This window comes from Dendropsophus ebraccatus, chromosome 3, assembly GCF_027789765.1.
Source record: "Dendropsophus ebraccatus isolate aDenEbr1 chromosome 3, aDenEbr1.pat, whole genome shotgun sequence".
Classification (NCBI taxonomy): Eukaryota; Metazoa; Chordata; class Amphibia; order Anura; family Hylidae; genus Dendropsophus; species Dendropsophus ebraccatus.
The window spans coordinates 33,493,809-33,518,480 of NC_091456.1; the positions used below are offsets into that span (position 1 = coordinate 33,493,809).

The 24,672-nt window shown below is 43.3% G+C and overlaps 1 protein-coding gene across 3 annotated transcripts; it reads right to left on the reverse strand.

Moving 5' to 3' along the window:
* Positions 1-951: 951 nt before the first annotated feature.
* On the reverse strand, positions 952-24,672 carry TCHP (trichoplein keratin filament binding). Of its 3 annotated transcripts, none has more exons than XM_069961353.1 (13): positions 24,502-24,672; positions 18,721-18,911; positions 15,320-15,530; positions 15,186-15,242; positions 14,000-14,068; positions 13,679-13,852; positions 11,665-11,777; positions 10,399-10,465; positions 8,236-8,408; positions 5,894-5,975; positions 2,876-3,061; positions 2,588-2,731; positions 952-1,588 (listed from the first exon to the last, which is right to left on the reverse strand). In XM_069961353.1, the coding sequence occupies exons 2-13, from the start codon at positions 18,909-18,911 to the stop codon at positions 1,556-1,558; spliced, it is 1,500 nt and encodes a 499-aa protein (XP_069817454.1). In that variant the 5' UTR covers positions 24,502-24,672; the 3' UTR covers positions 952-1,555. The 3 variants fall into 3 exon arrangements, with proteins under 3 accessions (XP_069817454.1, XP_069817455.1, XP_069817456.1); XM_069961354.1 differs by lacking the exon at positions 24,502-24,672 and adding an exon at positions 24,381-24,470; XM_069961355.1 differs by lacking the exon at positions 24,502-24,672 and adding an exon at positions 24,438-24,457.

Here is a 24,672-nt window from a genome sequence, read left to right on the forward strand (position 1 = left end):
TTCATTATTTGGTAATGATCCTTTTACTTGTGTTATAGAGCTGAGATGTTTAGAAGCAAATTCTACTAATTTTCATGGACACTAACAGATGACAGCAACGTCAAAGGGGCAATGAACACAAAGAGGGAAAAAAATCGAAAGTGAAAAAAATGAAAACTGGCTGTGACATGAAGGGGTTAATATTCACAGATTTAATGTTGCAACCCAACATGTTTTTTGAATGGAAAAATATAAATAACAGACAGGTCCCTCTTTTTTTCTGCACATTGATTTTCAAGAAAAGTCAGTGCTGTAAACTATTGTACACAATCCTATTAAACATAATGTAAACCATCAGTGAAAAAAGAAATCAACCAGAAGTTCCACCTACATTGCAACAACGCCACATTTAGGCTATGTTCCCACAATGTCAAAATAAGGGCAAATAACAGCCGTTTTGGTAAAACAATGGCCGTTATTAATTATCATGATCATTAATAATGACTCCTCTTTTGCAACAACGGACGTTATTTGCCCTTATTTTTTTACATTGTGGGAACATATCCTTAGCCAGATTTAAACTATACATTTAAAGGGGTTGTCCAGCAAAAATCTTTTTCTTTCAAATCAACTGGTGTCAGAAAGTTATATAGATTTGTAATTTACTTCTATTAAAAAAAAAAATCTAAAGTCTTCCCATACTTATTAGCTGCTGTATGTCATGCAGGAATTTTTTCAGTTTTCAGTCTGACACAGTGCTCTCTGCTGACATCTCTCCTGCTCTGGACAGTTCCTGTCTTGGCCAGAGATGTCAGCAGAGAGCACTGTGTCAGACTGAAAATAAAACATTTCCTGCAGAACATACAGCAGCTAATAAGTATGGGAAGACTTGAGCTTTTTTAATTGAAGTAAAATACAGATCTTTACAACTTTCTGATACCAGCTGATTTGAAAGAAAAAGATTTTTGCTGGATAACCACTTTAATTCCTAAATGACAGCACTAGTCACAGCCATGGGCCATTCTGTAATCCTGCATAACCCCTTTAAACCATACTAGGCTACAGTGAGATGCAATCTGTAGCTCGCTGCAAACTAGCACATATTCCTGAAGCCTGCACCTGTTAATGTTTAATTGCCACAGCAGATATTTAAATATTTTCTTTCATCCACTAGGTGGCAGCATGGAACCAGGCTAGAAATATGTTATAACATCCTTCTTTTAAAGGGGTTATCCAGTGCTACAAAAACATGGCCACTTTTCCCCCTACTGTTGTCTCCAGTTCAGGTGCAGTTTGCAATTAAGCTCCATTTACTTCAATGGGACTGAGTTTCAAAACCCCACCCAATCTGGAGACAACAGTAGGGGGAAGTGGCATGTTTTTGTAGCGCTTTATAACCCCTTTAAACATACCTACAATTTGGAATTCTGCAAGGCATATATACACCCACACACACTCTACAATATAAATATGTACAAATTAAAAAGCTATATACATAGGAATGCTAAAAACAAACTCAATGCACTCTTTGCTGTCAGCCAAAACTTTGGTCCTGGAACTTTCAAGCAGTAATCTGTCATGACCAGGCAGGCCGTGGGCGACTGAACATCTGCACACAAAAAAAAAAAAGAATACTGAAAAATATACATTGCATGTAAATAGGGTTTAGATGCTATTTATATCATTATTCTGAAAAGCATTTATGCACTGGTTGTTTAGATGCCACCTGTGACTGTTCTGTTTTACAGAACTATTTGCCCTGGTTTATATTGAAGCATCCGTTATTACTGTTATTTATGCATGGGTAATAATGCATTCATTTCCTAAAATCGAAGTGTGGCTGGAATAAGTATCATGCCCCTTTAATGAAGGATAGAAAAAAAATAAATACAATGCAATTGGTATACTACTACTTACTGTATGTCACCACAAGAGAAGATGAAGTAAAGCACAAACTATATACAGTGGTACCTTGGTTTAAGAGTAACTTGGTTTAAGAGCTCACAGTTTTTCAAAATTGTGACTTGGTTTAAGAGCATTGCTTTGGTTTAAGAGCTCCCTGTACTGGGTGGGAGCGCAAGTGGGGGAGGGGCATGGTCTGCATAGCGGGGTCTACAGCACTGTACTCTGACCCAGGTAGTCTCCCTAACCCTCCAAATCATAACAGATCTACTTCAGGCTGGGGCTTACATCAGGGGACAGGACTGTGGAGGTAATCTCCTTATAGCTGTAACCCCTCTCTCCCGGACAGAGAGTGCTGCATGTATGTGCCCACATCTGTCCTGCTCATTCCTTCATGCTCCCTGCAGTCTCTGTCTGTCCTTGGGTTTCCCATCCTCTCCATTACTGTACAGTAACTTATAATATCACATATTCTGCTGTTTCTGAATGTTTGTTTCATTTGTTTTACATGTTATTTAGAATAATAAATCATTATTTTTGGGGTTTGCAACCAATTGTCTGCATAGGATTTCTTATGGGAAAATCTGTTTTGGATTACAAGCACGGTCCCGGAACAAATTATGCTCATAATCCAAGGCACCACTGTATATGTACATACACACACCTCTATATTTACTTTATATAATATGGTTGTGGAATAATTTACCTTTTTCTGATAGCCCCTCTGGGTCATGATCTCTGCTTCTTGTTCTGCCAAATAATTTTCTTGTTCTTCTACCAGTTTTTGTTCTCTCTCCTCTTCTTCCAGGAGGAGCATGGCCTCCCTTTCTTGCAAACGTCGCTCAGAAATCTAGGAGATGTAGTTATTGCCATTAGAATTATTTGCGACTATAATAATGTAGAGCTCTAAGACTTTGCAGGACATATGTTTCTTATTATGGCGACACACCGAGGAGTATGACGGATATAAGTGTATGGACTGTAATGTTAGTACCTGTGCCTCCAGCTCCTGTCTTCGAGCTGTCTTCACCTCTTCTTCCTCCTTTTTCTCTCTAGCAGTCAGTTGCTTGAACTCTTCAAGCTCCTGGATGAGATGTTCGCGAGACTTTAGCGATTCCCTCTGTGCACGTTTATTCTGTTCTATTTTCTCATAGATCTGTAGCTGCCTTTCAGACAGCACCTGGATAGGGAGAAAGTTAGGCATGTTCCATTAGATGGCAAAATCTTGAAATAAACATTTAGATACTGTCCTTGATGATCGGCTTATACCTTGAGCCAAATAATATAAAATTACTTTTTTTTAAAAGAATGGCCGTTCTTTTCAGCCCAGGCGGCATTGCATTGAAATCAATTCTATGCCGCCGGTTCCATATACAACGTTGTTCAGTGCAGGCATGGAAACGAATAATCGTGTCAATTAATAACAACTGCTGTTCCACGAAAAGCGGATGTTATAAATTTTCCATGCACACATTGATGCAATCTGTTCATCCGTGTTGAGTATGGAAATTAATGCGTAATTGATTTCCATACACACCCTGAATGGGCCTTATGGAAATAAATGTTCTTGCAGCTGTCAGAGCACTGATAGCCACAGGAACATGTCAACATCTGCCGGTGTTCGGCTAGTATAACAACGGCCATTGTTATACTGTGTGGGAACATAGCCTAAGAAGGTAGTAAAGTAAGGTCTTTTACCAAAAGCTGCATTCCTTACGCTTCCTTCATACAAACATCTGGCTAATCCATAAAGTAAAAGCAATCAAAAATTCTTCATGGTATGTTTTTTACTTTAAGGGAATGTACCATCAGGCCCGGACTGAAGCACTGGAGGCGGCCCGACCCACCCCAAGTGGGAAGAAACCCCTGTTCTTTTATGACACAGCTCCATTAGAATCAATGGACCTGTATCATAGAGGGGCGGGGGGTTTCCTCCCACTGGGGATGGGTCGGCCCGCCTCCAGTGCTTCAGTCCAGGCCTGATGGTACATTCACTTTAAGTAAAAAACATACCATAAAGAATTTTTGATGGCTTTTACTTTTTAGATTAATCAGATGTTTTTTTTGTTGTGTTTTTTTTTGTTAAAAGGTGTTTTCCCAAGTTATATAGAGACACTTTTGAAAGAATTCTGAATAAAAAAACAAAACACCAAAAGTAAAGACAAATGACACAAAAATTAGTGTGTAGTGCACCAGGGCTGTGTTTGTACATTTGTGTTTAATAATTGCAGAGAAAACAGAGGCAAAAAAAACTGCCCAGCAGATGTAAGCATTATTTGGATTAGGCTTTATAAGCAGCAGCCTCTTTGCCATAAACAACTTGATTAATGAGGTACTCTTGTGAGAAAAAAAATGTTCTGAAAATTATATAGAATCGTGAAATACTTTTAGTGAAAAATCTCAAACCTTCCAGTGCTTTTCAGCTGCTGTATGTCCTGCAGGAAGTGGTGTTTTCTTTCCAGTCTGACACAGTACTCTCTGCTGCCACCTCTGTCCATAACAGGAACTGTCCAGAACAGTAGCAAATCCCTGAAGAAAACCTTTCCTGTTTTGGCTTAGGGCCCTATTAAACTGCCTGATTAGTAATGTGAACAATCAGCTAGATCAGCTCTCGTTTACTGAGCCTATTAAAGGGCTCGATAATCTTGCAACAAGGGCTGCATGGAGATTAGCGATGCCCGTGCAGCCCTTGCTTTAAAAGTGTAAAATAATAAAGTATATATGTTTTCTTTCCGCATCCCCCGATGTCTGCAATTTCAGAGCTGGCTGTGGTGGTCCTGGCCAGTGATTGGCTGAGAAGCCTGTCAGTTCAGAGACCCTGAAGTTGCACTGGCGGCTGTGGGCAGAGGTTTGAATATACCTTATTGTTTTCTTTACACATTCATCAGTTGTCGGCCGTGCATCGCTATTAAACGTAGCGATGCACGGACAGGGGCCGATGATTTTAGGTCAGGAACAAAAGACACGATCAACCAATAATTGCTGTCATCGGCTGATCGTTGTCTTTATTACAGGGAGCCATAATCTGCTGAATCAGGCCGATTCAGCAGATTATGGCTCAGTGTAATAAAGACAACTTCATGTAATAAGGCCCTTAGTGTTCCTTTAAGGGTCTGTCCACACGTACAGACTTGCAGCGTAAATCTCGCTGCGAGTCTGTCAGGTCCTGGCAGTTCACTGTAACTACATACTTGCTGCGGTCTAAACGACCGTTGCAAGTATGTAATTCTGCCGGCCCCTTAACCCCTTCTGCTGCCGCCCGGCTGCAGCTCTGCTGTGTGTATATACATTACCTCGCTACACGGGGTCCCGGCGTCCTGCTCTCTCGCCCAGCCAATCAGTGGCTGCGGCTAGGCAACATACTGATTGGCTGGGCGGGAGAGCAGGATGCTGGGACCCCGTGCAGCAAGGACAGGTAATGTATACAGACACAGCGGGCGGCAGCAGAATTACATACATGCAGTGGTTGTTCAGACCGCAGCGAGTATGTAGTGACAGGGAACTGCCAGGACCTGACAGACTCGCAGCGTGATTTACGCTGCGAGTCTGTACGTGTGAACTGACCCTTAGGCTATGTATATATACAGATTTTATCCACTTCAAAATGGTCCGAAATCTATGGCAAAATCAATGTGTCACACTGGGCGGAAAAAAAGTTAGTTACATTAAGGGAAATTTAAAAAAACAAACAAAACAGATATAAATGTCCTCAATGTGTCCTAAAATTAGTAAAAAAATATATTTTTTAGCAGCATCTATATGCCTTATGCTTTGATATGCCAGACCATAAATGGCAAGAGGTTTATGTATTTTACAATGAAATGTTCCAACGTGCAGTCTCATATGCTTTCCATAATTGTAGGTGCTCACTCCCAAGACAATTATGGGATACAACTCATATAAGGCCAACTTTGAAGTTGGACGTGTGGCACAGATCCAGATGAGGTCACAGTACGGTAGTATAAACTTCTACAAGGCAGAAAATCACACACTAACCAGTGTGAAGCATTACCTCTCTCATCAGGCGATTCCGTGCATTCCTCTCTCTCTCCCATTCCGCCTCCCTTTTCTCCCACACCTGTCTGGCTTCTTCCCTAATAAGTAAATAGTAATTATGGAAATTGCTGTTAATTCATGTTACATCTCTGTGTACGTACCTTTTTGCCTACGATGTATGAATCCCCCATCATTTTTATTGCGCGAGTAGCACACTAGAAACACTACAGTAATACAGATACAGTAATGCAAAATAGAAATTATAGGTGCAATTTATTTCAACAGTTTGAGGATTAGTAATTGCACAAGTTTCAAGATTTTTTTTTTTTTTCTGGGATAAATGTAAATTAATGCTTGTCACCGGTTTCCTGCTGCTGAAACCCAAGGGCTATATAAAACACTAACGACCTCCATATACTAGTGATATAATGGGCAGATATAGTCCTGCTTCTCATATACATATAATTCCTCTGAAACATTACAGCATTCCCGTCCAGTACTTAAAGTTCCCCCACCGCTTGTACCTTCGGATAGCTGCTTTTAATCCAAGATCTGTCCTGGGGTCCGTTTGGCAGGTGATGCAGGTATTGTCCTAAAAAACAACTTTTAAACTTGCAGCCCTGTGTCAAATTGGTGTGGCCTAGCCCCTCCGTCCCTCCTTCCCACCCTCTTCATCATTAGGAATTCCCAAGGCAGGTTTTCTCCTATTCATCACCTGTGTGAACACTGCACATGTACTGGATCGTTAAGGCACCTGTGCAGTGTTCAGACAAGTGAGGAATAGGAGAAATGCTGCCCAGGCGTGTTCCTAATGGTGAAGAGGACAGGGAGGAGGGACGAAGGGGTGTTGCAATCCTAGCGCATAGACACACTAGGCCACGCCAATTTGACACAGGGCTGCAAGTTGTTTTTAAGACAATAACTGCATCACCTGGGTACAAGCGGTTTGGGGGGGGGGGGGCAGATTGTGGGTACAGAGTCGCTTTAATGCTGCCTATGGCAGCAAGAAACTGATGACAAATTCATTCGTGACTTTTGAAACTAAAATATAGTATTTCTATATAAGGCCTTGGAAATAATGTATAATGGTATATTATATCCCTAATTGAAAGCAATGAAGAGTGTGGCTCACTGCAAGGCTCATCAAATAGTTATCTAAGTCAGGTTCCTATTAAGGGGGTCCTGTCATTAGGTTTGGGCACCAATAACCATCACCATGTAGTTAAACATGACGCTGATATGTTTCTAAAGATCCCCATGTGTAACGTGAGTGAAGAACCAGAAATAAGAAGTACAATTCTAAAAAAGTTGCATGTTTTATTGCCAGCAAGAGTCAACTGGGTGAAGCAACAATATAGAATAAATAGGCTCCCCCAATCCAACTAAAAAGATAAAATCGCAGAAAAGCGCATACACGAAATTTGACTTTAAGTTTTTCCAAGTGACAGACACTTTAAATGTTTCACCCCACAAAACAGCACAGCACCTTCAAGGTTTATTTTTTTCTAAGAACATAATGTATGACTCTATGGTGACCATTAATGGTGCCAAAAACTAATGACAGGTTGGCTTTAATGCCTGAGCAACATAACAAATAAAAGGTTGTCATCTCGAAAACAAGATCAGCAAGGATATTCACATACGTTAATCTCTGACACTTACATGTTATTAGAGCTATATTTATCTGTGAGTAGACTGCTGACTAGCGCATGAGGAGACTAATCTATAATTATGTTAAGCTGTCATCTTTGGCTGTTCTTCAGGACATGAACATGTGAATGACTATGTATACATTTCATTAATTTCAAGGAATTATCGGGGAAGTTATTACAAGAAGAAATCACGACAGACCATCCCCTAAAAAACTAATTAAATACACAGGTAATATAAGATAGCAGCAGCAGCAGCATCTAGCAGAACATTCATAAGGTCTAGTTATAAATAGTAAGTAAGAAAGAAAAAAAGTAATATGCAGCAGCTGTGCCCTCTTAAAGGGGACCTCCATAGTTCGGCTCCTTTATTTTAAACACAGCCGTAGGTCGGCACGTGACCAGCGGCTCTATTCTATCTGTATGGAGCTGCCAGAATTAGCTGAGTGCTGTACCCGGCTCCATAAAGAATGGATGAGCCTGTATTCAAAACTGGGGGCTGATCTGGAGATTGCCAGGGGATATGGAGGTCAGACCTCCCTCAATCTCTTACTTAATCTGAGAAAACCTTTTTAGTGGCTCTAGACACAAAATCGCAATTCTTGTTACAACTGTATGCACCTAGACTACATACGAAATGTATAGGGAATAAAAACCAGTATCTAATCCAGTTTCCAGTGTCTGGAAAGAATGGTCTAAGGTAAGTCACCTGAAAAGCGTATCAAGCTCGGCTTCTCTCTGTCTCTCTAGATGTAGCTGCTCTTCAATGACGCGTTTCATCCAGGCTGCATCAGCAGCTGCCTGCTCCCTTCTAGCTGACTGCACATGTTGCTCCTCATCTTCTCTACTGATGAGGGCAGCTAGTATCTTCATGTCCATTTCCTAAAACAGGATAGAAGCATTAAAGGGGTTATCTAGGATTAGAAAAAGCACAGCTACTTTCTTGCAAAAACAGCACCACAAAATTCGGCTCCATTCACTTCAATAAAAGTAAATTGCAAAACCCCACCCAAACTGAGAACAGGAAAGGTGCTGTTTCTGGAAAAAAACACGTTTTCATATAATTTTTTTAAAAAGACAGCCCTGCAGTGTTTAGAGTGTCGTTAAAAATTCTTTTTGCAGAAATCAATAGTCCAGGCGATTTTAAGAAACTTTGTAATTGGGTTTATTAGCCAAATATGCCATTATCTGCATGTCCCCCCCTCCTCTCCTTTCTGTCATCCACTGCTCAGAATCAGGAAATCTCGGCTGTTTTTTTTTATCAGTCGGATCTGTCTGGTCTATGAATAGGGGAGGGGGAAGGAGCGAGATTATAGCAGCTGAGAGCCAAGAACAAATGATTGCTCAGCGGGGGAGCTATTCACATTGCTATTCAGAGGTCAGTGGTGACTGTCAGAAGAGAGAGCCTGTGATGTGAATGTAAATTAACTCTTTGTTGTCCTGTTTTGGTGCCTCTACTTTCTCTTTCCATAGGAAAACCATGAAGACAGGGGGGAGAGCTTCAAACTGATTTTTCATGATAAAAATTCATTTTTTGGCTAATAAACCCAATTACAAAGTTTCTTAAAATCGCCTGTCCTATTGATTTCTGCAATAAAAATTTTAACGACAGTGACACTTTAAGGTCTGATCATGGCACTGAATTAGTTAATGGATGAGATCTGAGTTTTCTCGTATTCTAGACGGAGTGGCAGGAGTGAGTCTGCGTACATAGCCGTCACACAGTCACAAACAATTATCTTGACATACAGATGTGTCCTTTCTTATATCTCTACTAAATATCCTAATATATATGGTAATATATTACCAGCTTTTCACAATAACTTTTGAGTGTTCTTATGGTATACTGCGTTGAATTGTTTATGGGAAATTAAAATACTAAACTAAAGAAAATATAAAGCTGGGCACATCACCACATCTGTAATAAGTCAAGGTGTTTCAGCTACTTGAGGCTCCTGACGTACTGTTATATGCCAAGGTTCATTAAAGCGAATGAACCATCAGTACACTCGTTCTAAATTTTGCACATGAATAGAACAGCGCCGACGCATAGAAGCTGGTGCTGCTGTCCTTTTTTTGAACTGTGGCTCGATTCCCGGGCATGGCACAGGTCTAATTCCAAGCACTGGCCAGGGCTAAGGCACTGGAGTTCTGCCATTAGAATTAATGTAGCCGCATCATAGAGGGGAGGGGGTTTCCTTCCAGTAGGGGCAGGGCGGCACGCCTCCAGTGCTTCAGCCTGGGGCAGTGTGCTGGTAATAGACCAAGCCGCAGTTAAAAAAAAATCAGACCACGCCACCGGCGCCATTTTATTCTTGTGCAAAACTTAAAGTGAATGTACTCATAGTACATTCGCTTTAAGGGGTTAATGTTTCTCTCTAAACCACATGTGCTTTTCAGATGTTCACAGGACACCTCAGCAGTACATAATCCCCACCACTGACATTGCACAAGCTTGTGTAGCAAAAAGGCTTGTAAAAAGCTATACGAGTGATTAAGGAGAGTGCCGTGCTCATTATACCTGCAGTAAATGTCCACTGCAGAACCATTCATCCGGCGATCTTGTGCATTATATGGTTATGTTCCCACTTCCCAGCTGTCTCGTTATATAGATTGCTGCTAATGAAGATGACTATCATTATTAGTGTCCGCCTATATATATAGAGACGGCCACCTTTGCTTGATATGTTCCAAAAGTTAGAACACAGCCTTTAACTGTTGTTTTTTTTTTTTTTATAAATAAGTATTAGGTGGTGACATCTCGATTTTATTATATGGTATAAAAAAAATTTGCCTACAGAGGACAAAGAGAAGCGACCTTGATTTTAAAATTAAAATGCCCTACAATTTATGTATGTAACACTAGTCTTACCAGCTCTTCCTGTACCATTTGGGCTCTTCTCTTCATCTGTGCTGTGTACTGCCGACTCAGGAAGTGACTAAAAGATAATAAAAAGTTTTACACACATGGATTTATTAAATTTGACTGACTGTGCAAAACTGCTACTTCACTGCACTCCAGTACTTGCAATACAGATCTCAGTTCCTTTAAAAGGAAACAAAGAGCAAATTAGAAGAATCTAAACTGCTATGAGCCAACAGGGGAATGGAAACAGTAACTGTGTAGCTTTACAATCCTTTTTATTAATAGGCTATTGAGTATGTCTGCTGCACTAGGGGATGGCACTTTACCACTCAATGCACTGACCCACCTGCCCGCTGCCTCCTTTGCAGTGATGTATCTAGGGGTCACTTATCACTGCAGGGTGGTGGATGAATACGTGTAAATACGTGTGTTGTAACTATATATACAAAGTGCTGCCTCCTAAATCTAATCACTCGCTCTCCTCTCTTTAGTCATTGCCATCAGCAGCATTTCACTGCTTAGACCAGAGCTGCTTATGTGATGTAATCCCCCCTTCCTTGTGATCTTGCTGCTGTTTCTTTTTTTTATGTTCACATAGCTCCATGCAAGCCCAGTGCAATACCCCCTTCTACTGAGCACATACCATCTATGGTATTGTATTGTATTGTATAGTATTGTAAATAAACACCCTCCTCCCCCAATAAAGTTCCAGCCTATTCAGGACATGTCATGCCATAGCAGAGAGTAGTATGTGCTTTCCTGTGACTGATCAGAGATGTAAAGGAGAGGAAGTCCGGGTGCTAGTCCTGCTGGCAAACAGACCAGCTCTGGCAACGCTCCCTGAAAGAGACAGGCTGAGAAACAGCTCTGGACCATGCAGGGGGCCTTCAAGGAGCTCAATAACAAAACAGCACTCAAAAATGAGTGTCACTGCTGATGTTTGCTGATTTAGCTTTAAGGGCCTATACGCACTGAGTAAATAAGGTGGAACTTACGAGCGGATTCCACTTGTCCTTCTGCCTGTCCTATTGCTTCAATGGGATTTCTCTTGCATCTCTGCTTAAAGAATGAACATGTTTATTCTTTGAGCAGAGGCGTACAAAAATTCCCATTGAAGCAATATGACAGGCAGAATGACAAGCAGAATCCGCTCGTAAATTCCGCTTCTTTTACTCAGTTTGCACGGGCGCTAATTCAGAATGGCCACTGATGGTTTTAGCAGTAAAAGCACTCAACATATCAGTAAAGCAATTCAGACAGTCTGGCACTCACCCGAGTTCTGATTTTTTCCTGTGCTCCTCAATTTTCTTCCTCTCCTCCTGAAGCTCCTCCACTTCCCACTGTTGCCGCAATAAATCTTCTTGTTCTTTCTTTAACTTCTGAGCCTGAGTGGAAAAGTTATCTATTAAAAGACGTTTTGTCATTTCATATAGTAGTAAAAGATATCCCAAATCAATAAAGATACGAAGAACACATGACCTTTTTTTTCAACGTTGCAATTCCTTATGCTTTTATGACAGTCACAAAGCACAGTATAAACGTATTAGACCAATAATCAAAACACATGGGGGGACAATTTATTACGTTCAGCGTTTTTAGCGCCAGGATTAAAAATGTCCCTGCAGCGCCGAAGCTGGCTGGATTTATGTAGAGGCGCAATGCCTCTACATAAATCCCGTGCGAACACATGAAGTGGCTCAGGTGCAGACGGGATTTATAGAGGCACTGCGGTAGAGGCATTGCACAGAGCTGGCGTAGGTTTCTCTAACATTTTTTTGCTGAAAAAAATGCAGCACACGTAGTGGCAACACCCCCTTTGTGCACAGCCGCACCCTCCGTTGCGTCCCCTCCCCAACCCTCTGGCGCTAGTGAGGCAGAGGATCAGGATGCAAATTATTTATTCACACAAGTGCATGCAAATAGACTTTTTTGCATCTGACCCCGCAACGCTGGAAAATGCCATTTTCACCAGTTCACACAGGAACTTACAGTTCCACTGTGGCATTCACTTAAGGGGGTTATACAGGCTCAGAAAAACACGGCTGCTTTCTTAATCTTGGAGTTATCAAAGATTAAAAAATGAAATAAAAAGAATTGTCGTTTCAGGTTGTATGTAGTAGAACATAACTCCATTCACTTCAGTGAACTGAACTGTAATGCCAAATCCAAATTGGGGAAAGGGATAGCATTGTTTCTAGAAGAATGCAGCTGTATTTTTTCTTATTCTAGATAACCCCATTAAGCTTGTTTTATTACATATTTAACTATGTTAAATAAAATGATTCCACGGCCAAGGTGGTGGAAAAGAACGTATGTGACCTGAGTAACTGCAAATATGCATTAAGGCTGGGTTCACACTACGTATATTTGAGGCTGTATGTTTGAGGCTGTATAGCAACCAAAACAAGGAGTGGATTGAAAAAACAGAAAGGATCTGTTCACATAATGTTGTAATTGAGTGGATGGCCGCCATTTAATGGCAAATATTTGCTGTTATTTTAGAACAACGGCTGTTGTATTGAAATAATGGAAGTTATTTACCGTTATATGGCGGCCATCCACTCAATTTCAACATTGTGTGAACAGAGCCTTTCTGTGTTTTCAATCCACTCCTGGTTTTGGTTGCTATGAGGACCTGACATGAGGACCAAATACAGCCTCAAATATACATAATGTGAACCCAGCCTCATACTGTAAAATATCTATTACTAATTATCAGTAACAACTTTAATATATTTTCATTGTTTTGAGCCTAAGGCACCTATGCAGACCTATGTGTGATGAAGTGTGAAAGTGTCCCCAGAAGGGGACACTTATCAAGACCGTCGTACTTGTCTAACATAAATCCCCACCCTCATTTACTAAGAGGTGCCCGCCTCTCAATAAATCCGGTGATCTATAAAACAGTGTAGTTCTGGTGTAGTTTTCCGCAATTATTTGCAACTGCTTGAAACTCCTCTGATGGGTGAGGAGGAACCGCGCCTCCCCTGCCACCTGTTAGCAGTCGCAAATAATTGTGGAAAACTACATCAGATTAGCAGTTTGGGCCAAGATCTGCACTTTTTGCCAAGATATGTCCCCCCCCCCCAACATACCTGTAGAAAAGCCATAAAGTGCAAAGCAAATAAAAAACTGAATCAAGACATTGTCCTGGTTGGATTCACAATCATGGACTTCCAGCAAGATAATAGTGCTATCCATGCAGCCATGGGTGAAATTTACTTATACTAGAAGCCTTTACCTGCACTTCAAAGACAATGACAGATACAATGGCTGATAAATTTACCTCCAAATCCCTCAACTTAAGCTCCTCCATTTGCTGACGCAGAATGTCAGCGCGTTCCCTTTCTGCTTGGCGACGTCTCTCCTCTTCCTTTTTGATATTTTCCAAGGCCTGTTTCCTGGCAAGCTCATACTGGTTTTCAAACCTCTTTTTCTCTTCCTCCTCAACAATTTTTTTCTACATGGAAAAACAAGGAAGTCACTTTCATAAATGACCATGAAGCAAAACCTCATTGAATTCTTTAATTATAAGAAATAAATGACATTAACCTTCTCGTAAGAAATTCCTATAACAATGAACAACCACAAGTGCTCAAAATGTTACCTGATCCTTCTCTGTGACTTGCTCTGTCCAAGCGTCAACCACATGCTTTTTGTGTAAAGTGGATTCCACCTACATAGAAAATCATAAGTTGGATCATTAAAAAAGGGATTAAGACAAGAAAAATCAACACAAGTATGCAGTTAGTAACTCCAGGAAACACGTAGAGAGTAGTTTGTGATGGTACGCTGTTTACACAACTCCCTTTAATCGTCAATAAGACATTGCACATTGCCAGCTTGGCTGTCTTCGGTTTCTTGACTTCCTCTGACAGGATGAGTTATCTGTGAGTATTTATGGTATTAATAAACTATCAGCAGGTTAGACAAATCTAACCTGCTGATATGTCCCTTTTGTTTACGAAGCGTTGAGGATGAAGGTAAGGTTAGATATGTCTTACCTGATGATTGTTTCCCTTTAAACCATATTAATACTATAGAAGCAAGGAACAGAAAACAGCCAAGCTGGCAATGTGCAATGTCTTGAAACTTACTTGTCCGCTATACTCAAGATAGTAAGAGATCGCACACGTGTAGTGGGGAGAAAAGGGGTCTGACCATTCGCCCCAGCGGTTTTGAATACAGCCGTGGGTTGGCATGGGACCCGCAGGTCTATTCAATTTCTATGGAGCCGCCAGAGAGAGCCGAGTACAGCACTTGGCTCTTTCCGGCAGCTCTATAGAGAATGAATAGAGGAGCTGCGGGTCATGTGCTGACTCTCGGCTGTATTAAAAAGAAAGGAGCCAAAGGAAGATCTGGAGATCTCTAGGGTGTAAAGAGTTCGGACCCCCCACGTTCTCTGGATTGTTTCCTAGCCTGTGGATAGGGGACAAGTAAGTTTTAATTTTTAAAGAGGCACTGTCACCCCCCAAAAAATTTTGACAACGTCAGGGACTGACTGATCGAGAGAAGGAGCAGGAAGAAGTCGCGCTCAGCACACTCCTGTAATGTGAGAAGATGGCCACATAATGAAAGTCTATGGGGCCCATCTCTTCTCAGTGACACAGAGTGGGGAGCAGACCATGCTTCAGTGCAGTTCTTTCCCCGCTCATTCTACTGATTGTTTAGGGTCTAAACACTCAGATCTGACAAAACTTCTGACAGGTACGCTTTAAGGCAATGCAGATATAAACAATGTTTTTCAAATCAAAATCTGTTTCACCTTAAACATGAAAAGAAGATGTTTTTACCTCTCGCAGCTTCATATTGTTCATCTTCCACTGCTCATACAGTAATTCGTCGGCGACCTAGACACAGAAGTTTTAGTGTTAATTCTTCATCTAATAATTTCAGACTCTCATTAAGGGTAAGCAATTAAAGAAACCTTTTTTCTCCTCTCTTCCCGAGCTGACTTCAGCCCGTCCGCTTTCTCTCTCATGCTAGCAAGATCAGGATCCTTGTTTCGAGACAGCTCCCGGAGTTCTGCCTCAAGTAAATCTCGCTCTTCCTGTAACAGTTTGCGAAGCTCTTCCCTTCGTCGCTCCAAGTTCCTCTTTTTCTCCTCTTTCTGCTTCTCCCGATGGTAAGCATTCATACTAAAAGATATACTATAGTATAAGTATCTTCAGATTTCCAGATTATTACCTAATAAAATTCATTTTTCAAGTATACAAACAGCTTTCTATTGTAAGGCCTCGTTCACACAGTGTATTTTTTTCATTAAACAAAGGCCGTTGAGGCTATTGACACTGCAGCATTACATTAGATTGCGTGGAATAACAGCCATAGTGTATACACTACGGCCGTGGTTCTCTGCGGGCTGCACAAATTAATTGACAGATCAATTCTGTGCGGCCGCTATTCAGCAAACAGCGGCCGCACAACATAGCCCGTGCGCACAATGTAAAGTATGGCTCCCGGACGTACTTTACATTGTGCTCTATGGCTAATTGGAGTGTGGGCACACCTGAATGTGCCCGTATTCCAATTCCAATAAAGTGATGTTCATCCGGCCGATACTATAGTTCCTTGTACTACTGCTATTAAAGGGATATTCTGGCAAAATATGTCTTATACAGCAGCTGATAAATACTGGAAGAAATTAGGTTTTTTTTTAAAGTTTTTAGAATTTACAAATCTGTATAACTTTCTGGCAACGGTTGATTTGAAAAATGTATTTTTTGCTAGGGAACCCCTTTAAAGGGGTTGTCAGGGGAGCAAAAAAGTATACCTTTAAGACAAGAGGAAGCGGGTACCAACATGCAATAATCATGTGCAGACAAAACAACACCAACATCTACTGTCTAACAGATACACAATGCTGCCTTTTGTTATGATGATTGTAACTTAGTACCCACCCCTTCTCATTATGGAAATGTTAATGCCTGTTCTGCTCCCTGGATAACCCCTTCAAAGTATGGTGTGTGCAAGTTTGTGTGCACCTTTGGAGCCTCAAGTTCATGGTAACCTTTCATATGATCATGTGAGATATAAAAATTATACCACATTTATTTGTGTGTGTTTATGTGTATATATATATATATATATATATATATATATATATATATATATATATATATATATATATATATATATATATATTAGGGCTGGGCGATATGGGCCAAAATCAATATCGCGGTTTATCGCACATGTAGCCGCGGTGACGATAACTGAACGATAATTATGACACGCCCCTTTTTACAAACCACACCCACTTGCCATGCCAAACTGGCGATATCAAAAAAGTAAAAAAGAACTCACTCAGCAGCAACCCGTGGTTAGTCTATTATCATTATTATTATCATTACCATTTGTCATTATTTGGGGATGTATGACTATAGAGGGGGGGCCGACAGGGGTGTATGACTGTACAGGGGGGGCCGACAGGGGTGCATGACTGTACAGGGGGGGCCGACAGGGGTGTATGACTGTACAGGGGGGGGCCGACAGGGGTGTATGACTGTACAGGGGGGGCCGACAGGGGTGTATGACTGTACAGGGAGGGCCGACAGGGGTGTATGACTGTACAGGGAGGGCCGACAGGGGTGTATGACTGTACAGGGAGGGCCGACAGGGGTGTATGACTATATACAGGGAGGGCCGACAGGGGTGTATGACTATATACAGGGGGGCCAACAGGGGTGTATGACTATACGGGGGGGTGACAGGGGTGTATGACTATACAGGGGGGCGCAGACAGGGGTGTATGACTATACAGGGGGGCGCAGACAGGGGTGTATGACTATACAGGGGGGGGTGGACAGGGGTGTATGACTATAAAGGGAGGGGGTGGACAGGGGTGTATGACTGTACAGGGGGGGCAGGGGTGTATGACTATAAAGGGAGGGGGTGGACAGGGGTGTATGACTGTACAGGGGGGGCAGGGGTGTATGACTGTACAGGGGGGGATAGGGGTGTATGACTGTACAGGGGGGGATAGGGGTCTATGACTGTACAGGGGGGATAGGGGTGTATGACTGTACAGGGGGGGGGATAGGGGTGTATGACTGTACAGGGGGGGATAGGGGTGTATGACTGTACAGGGGGGGATAGGGGTGTATGACTGTACAGGGGGGGGGATAGGGGTCTATGACTGTACAGGGGGGGATAGGGGTCTATGACTGTACAGGGGGGGATAGGGGTCTATGACTGTACGGGGGGGGGGGGGGGGCAGGGGTGTATGACTGTAGTTCCCTCATTAACAGTACAGGAGTGTAGCATAGGAGGAGGAGTTGCTGTGTGTGACATCCTGCTTGCTGCAGCACATCCATTCCTCCTATGCTAGACTCCTGTACTGTTAATGAGGGAACTACAGGACAGCTGCCGCCAAGTGCTGCTCCTCCAGCTCCAGCTCTGAAATGCCAGCGTCCCGGCACACACACGTGCAGCGCTCGCCGGCCGGATGTGGGGGGCGCTCAGATAGGACCGGACCGGTAGGGGCCTCGGACGGGTGAGGAGAGGTGGTGAGGCCTCGGACGGGACGGGACCGGACCAGTGGGGTGGGGGCCTTGGACATGTGAGGTGGGACCGGACGGGTGGGGAGAGCGAGCGCTTGGACGGGACTTGCGGGGGGCGGGAGGTAAGCTTTTGCTGCTGCCCCTCCTCCTCCTCCCGCTCTGATGCCGGCGTCCCTGCACGTAACGTGCAGCGCTAATGCCGGGCGGCGCGCATGTGTGCTCTGACGGGACAGGAAGTACAAAAATACCGCAGATACCGTCCTGGCTAAGTTGAGGTCGGTTAACCGACGCCAGTGACGGTATCGGTATTTTTGCGGTATACCGCCCAGCTCTAATATATATATATATATATATATATATATATATATATATATATATATATATATATATATATATATATGAAAATTCAGACTAACGGCTATGATTAAGGGACCACTGTGCCTGAAACGCATTGACATCAGTGAGTTTGTGTGACCGATAATGTGCGGTCAACCTCAATAAACTTTGTTTCTATTTGCACCAGAGCTGCACTCTTTGTCTTGGATATAGGAGAATTCTGCCTTTTGTATTCATTATGAAAAAAGATAGTTTATTTATTTCATACATGACTGTGGTTCCGTGCCGCTGTAAGAGATTCCATACAGTAAATCAGTACAGAGCAGGGGTAGGGAACCTCTGATCCACGTTATCCTTCAGTGATTCACCTTTTACAATGTACGCTACACTATGAGGCCTGAGAACGATATTATACTGTACATATTTAAATAGCTCATGGCAGAAAAAAAAAAGGTTCCCTGGCATACAAAAAGAGAATGGTTTATACTTTTACCTTTGTTCATATGAAAGCCGAGAACTCCACTGGGCTTGTTTACTGCTGCACACATCGGACTGTTTAAAATACCGGTTGGCCAAATCCCACTCATGGCGGAATCGGGCCTCTTGCTCCCGGTGACGCACAATCTGCTTCTCTAGCATTCTACTGCGACTATGCCAGCTTGATGGGAGTGTAGGTAATGCCATCTGATCACAAAAAGTAGACAGTCATATCAAGAGATGAGTAGAACATAACATGATAATTAGAGATGAGCGAACCGGGTTCAGGTTCAAGTCGATCCGAACCCAAACGTTTGGTATTTGACTATATCCATGACTATGGATTGACTATATCTATGTTTTCAACATAGCCTTAGGGCTTTATCCAATTTCAGCAGCCACCACTAATCAAATGTCGAAAGTTCGGGTTCGGATGGACTCGAGCATGCTCCAGGTTCGCTCATCTCTAATGATAATACAATATCATAAGTATGTGAGCCTCTGTTATATAGAGTGGTTCGTGTAACACTAATCTTCTGATACTTCAAATGGCTTCCTAGAATTTCTATCATGGTAGGAGAAACCACAGTCTCCAGGACGCTAATGGAAAGAGAGTCCTATGTAAAGTGGGTCCTGTATATATGCAAATATGGTCAGATAGCACTTCTGAAAACCTGTTACAAAAACTGTGTAAAAGGAAAACTTCAAGCAAATAAACGTAAAAAAGCAGTTCACAAAAAATTATTATTGTACCCCCCCACCACCACCACCACTAAAAACCTCAAAAGTGGATTTGCTAAAACTTTTGCCCCATAAATTGTAATGTACTGGCACTGTTCAGTGCAGATTATGCAATATGTGAACCAGGCCTTAGTAAAGGCAGCCTAAGATACTGCAGGAAAAGTTATCACTATGTAAAGCATGTCATGTAGTACCTATAGATCTAATGTACTAGTAACCTGATCCCCTCCTTCCATTACCAAACCATGCCAGATATATACTGCACTTTCATAATGAGGTATATGCAGTATAAAGATCTGCATAATATAACCCTGGTATACAGTATACACACCATACAGGTCAGTACAGCACACTATAACCCTGGTATACAGTATACACATCATACAGGTCAGTACAGCACACTATAACACTGGTATATGGCATACACACCATACAGGTCCGTACAGCACACTATAACACTAGTATACACATCATACAGGTCAATACAGCACAATATAACCCTGGTATACAGCATATACACCACACAGGTCAGTATAGGAAATACATTATATACACACACAGCACACAGGCCAGTATAGGAAATACAGTATACACACCACACAGGTCAGTATAGGACATACAGCATATACACCACACCACACGGGTCAGTATAGGACATACAGCATATACACCACACCACACGGGTCAGTATAGGACATACAGTATACACACAGCACACGGGTCAGTATAGGACATACAGTATACACACAGCACACAGGTCAGTATAGGACATACAGCATATACACACACACACACACCACACAGGTCAGTATAGGACATACAGCATATACACACACACACACACACACACACACTGGTCAGTATAGGAAATACAGTATATACACATACACACACACTGGTCAGTATAGGAAATACAGTATATATACACACACACCACACTGGTCAGTATAGGAAATACAGTATATATATACACACACACACACACAGCACACAGGTCAGTATAGGACATACAGTATATACACACACAGGTCAGCATAGGACACAGTATATACACACACAGGTCAGCATAGGACATACAGTATATACACACACAGCACACAGGTCAGTATAGGACATACAGTATACACACACAGGTCAGTATAGGACATACAATATACACACACACACGTCAGCATAGGACACAGTATATACACACACAGGTCAGCATAGGACATACAGTATATACACACACAGCACACAGGTCAGTATAGGACATACAGTATACACACACAGGTCAGTATAGGACATACAGTATACACACACAGGTCAGTATAGGACATACAGTATATACACACACCACACAGGTCAGTATAGGACATACAGTATACACACACCACACAGGTCAGTATAGGACATACAGTATACACACACCACACAGGTCAGTATAGGACATACAGTATATACACAGCACACAGGTCAGTATAGGACATACAGTATATACACAGCACACAGGTCAGTATAGGACATACAGTATATACACAGCACACAGGTCAGTATAGGACATACAGTATACACACAGCACACGGGTCAGTATAGGACATACAGTATACACACAGCACACGGGTCAGTATAGGACATACAGTATACACACAGCACACGGGTCAGTATAGGACATACAGTATATACACACACACAGGTCAGTATAGGACATACAGTATACACACAGCACACGGGTCAGTATAGGACATACAGTATATACACACAGCACACGGGTCAGTATAGGACATACAGTATACACACAGCACACAGGTCAGTATAGGACATACAGCATATACACACAGGTCAGTATAGGACATACAGTATACACACAGCACACAGGTCAGTATAGGACATACAGTATATACACAGCACACGGGTCAGTATAGGACATACAGTATACACACACAGGTCAGTATAGGACATACAGTATACACACAGCACACAGGTCAGTATAGGACATACAGTATACACACAGCACACGGGTCAGTATAGGACATACAGTATATACACACACAGGTCAGTATAGGACATACAGTATATACACAGCACACGGGTCAGTATAGGACATACAGTATACACACACAGGTCAGTATAGGACATACAGTATACACACAGCACACAGGTCAGTATAGGACATACAGTATACACACAGCACACAGGTCAGTATAGGACATACAGTATATACACAGCACACGGGTCAGTATAGGACATACAGTATACACACACACAGCACACAGGTCAGTATAGGACATACAGTATATACACAGCACACGGGTCAGTATAGGACATACAGTATATACACACAGGTCAGTATAGGACATACAGTATACACACAGCACACAGGTCAGTATAGGACATACAGTATATACACACAGCACACAGGTCAGTATAGGACAGGGGTGGGGAACCTTTTCCATGTCGAGGGCCGGTCGGGCATTAATAAAATCATTCGAGGGCCGCATACCGTGCGCGGCAGTTAGTAGCGGGGGTTTGCAGCACCCAGGACAAGGCATAGTATTGTTCCCCTAGTGCCCCTGCTATTGTAGTTAACCCCCAGTGATGCCCCTTGTAGTCTAGTTAACCCCCAAGTCATGTCTCTGACAGCCTAGTTGTCCCCCCCATCAGTCATGTCCCTGGTAGCCTAGTTGTCCCCCCCCATCAGTCATGTCCCTGGTAGCCTAGTTGTCCCCCCCCCCCCATCAGTCATGTCCCTGGTGGCCTAGTTATCCCCCATCAGTCATGTCCCTGGTAGCCTAGTTGTCCCCCCCCATCAGTCATGTCCCTGGTAGCCTAGTTGTCTCCCCCATCAGTCATGTCCCTGGTGGCCTAGTTATCCCCCCATCAGTCATGTCCCTGGTAGCCTAGTTGTCCCCCCCATCAGTCATGTCCCTGGTAGCCTAGTTGTCCCCCCCCCCCCCCCCCATCAGTCATGTCTCTGGTAGCCTAGTTGTCCCCCCCATCAGTCATGTCCCTGGTAGCCTAGTTGTCCCCCCCATCAGTCATGTCCCTGGTGGCCTAGTTGTCCCCCCCCCCATCAGGCATGTCCCTGGTAGCCTAGTTATTCCCCCCCCCCCATCAGGCATGTCCCTGGTAGCCTAGTTAACCCCCATCAGGCATGTCCCTGGTAGCCTAGTTATTCCCCCCCCCCATCAGGCATGTCCCTGGTAGCCTAGTTGTCCCCCCCCCCCCATCAGTTATGTCCCTGGTAGCCTAGTTATTCCCCCCCCCCCCCATCAGTCATGTCTCTGGTAGCCTAGTTATTCCCCCCCCCCCCCCCATCAGTCATGTCCCTGGTAGCGTAGTTGTCCCCCCGATCAGTCATGTCCCTGGTAGCCTAGTTGTCCCCCCCATCAGTCATGTCCCTGGTAGCCTAGTTATTCCCCCACCCTCAGTCATGTCCCTGGTAGCCTAGTTGTCCCCCCCCCCATCAGTCATGTCCCTGGTAGCCTAGTTGTCCCCCCCCATCAGTCATGTCCCTCTTAGCCTAGTTGTCCCCCCCCATCAGTCATGTCCCTGGTAGCCCAGTTGTCCCCCCCATCAGTCATGTCCCTGGTAGCCTAGTTGTCCCCCCCCATCAGTCATTTCCCTGGGATCCTAGTTAACCCCCAAATAAAAAAATAAACATCCCACTCACCTTACCTCCGCTCCCACGCAGTCCAGGTCCTCTTCTCTCCCAGGTCCTCTGTGCCGGTCTTCTCCTGCAGGCGGTGCGCGATGAAATGACGTCATCGCGCGTGGCCCGCAGGAGACTAAAGACACGCGCCGCTCTGCTGGGGAAGAAGCCGGCATAGACAGCATCCTCCTGTGTCCGCCAGCTGTCACAGACACCGGAGGATGCGGTGTATGCCGGCTTCTTCCCCAGCAGAGCGGCGAGCATCACAGGGGAGCTGCGGGCCGCGGGCCGCATCGGGAGGTCTCAGGGGCCGGATGCGGCCCGCGGGCCGGAGGTTCCCCACCCCTGGTATAGGACATACAGTATATACACAGCACACAGGTCAGTATAGGACATACAGCATATACACACAGGTCAGTATAGGACATACAGTATATACACAGCACACAGGTCAGTATAGGACATACAGCATATACACACAGGTCAGTATAGGACATACAGTATATACACACAGCACACGGGTCAGTATAGGACATACAGTATACACACAGCACACGGGTCAGTATAGGACATACAGTATATACACACACAGCACACAGGTCAGTATAGGACATACAGTATATACACACACAGGTCAGTATAGGACATACAGTATATACACACACAGGTCAGTATAGGACATACAGTATATACACACACAGGTCAGTATAGGACATACAGTATATACACACACAGGTCAGTATAGGACATACAGTATATACACACACAGGTCAGTATAGGACATACAGTATATACACACACAGGTCAGTATAGGACATACAGTATATACACACACAGGTCAGTATAGGACATACAGTATATACACACACAGGTCAGTATAGGACATACAGTATATACACACACAGGTCAGTATAGGACATACAGTATATACACACACAGGTCAGTATAGGACATACAGTATATACACAGCACACTGGTCAGTATAGGACATACAGTATATACACACACAGGTCAGTATAGGACATACAGTATATACACAGCACACTGGTCAGTATAGGACATACAGTATATACACACACAGGTCAGTATAGGACATACAGTATATACACACAGCACACAGGTCAGTATAGGACATACAGTATATACACACAGGTCAGTATAGGACATACAGTATATACACAGCACACAGGTCAGTATAGGACATACAGTATATACACACAGCACACGGGTCAGTATAGGACATACAGCATATACACACAGCACACAGGTCAGTATAGGACATACAGCAGGACACTGGTACATACAGGAATCTGTCAGTACAACCAATCTCCCGTGTCAGGGCTGCGAGTTCAGGAACATACAGCACAGCAGTGTGTCAGAGCCTCCACTATCACCGGACATAACACTACAGCGCGGACTCGTTACCTTCCTTTCTTGTCCTATGTTGTGTGTAACGGCCAGCACGGCTTACAGGGACAACTTCCTGTTCCGGTGTTTCTGGTCGCCATAGTGATGGCTGTGGCGCGGCTGTGACAGCTGAGGCGGGGAGACGTTACTGTAGCGCTGTGAGGCGGGAGGTAGGAGGCAGGATACATC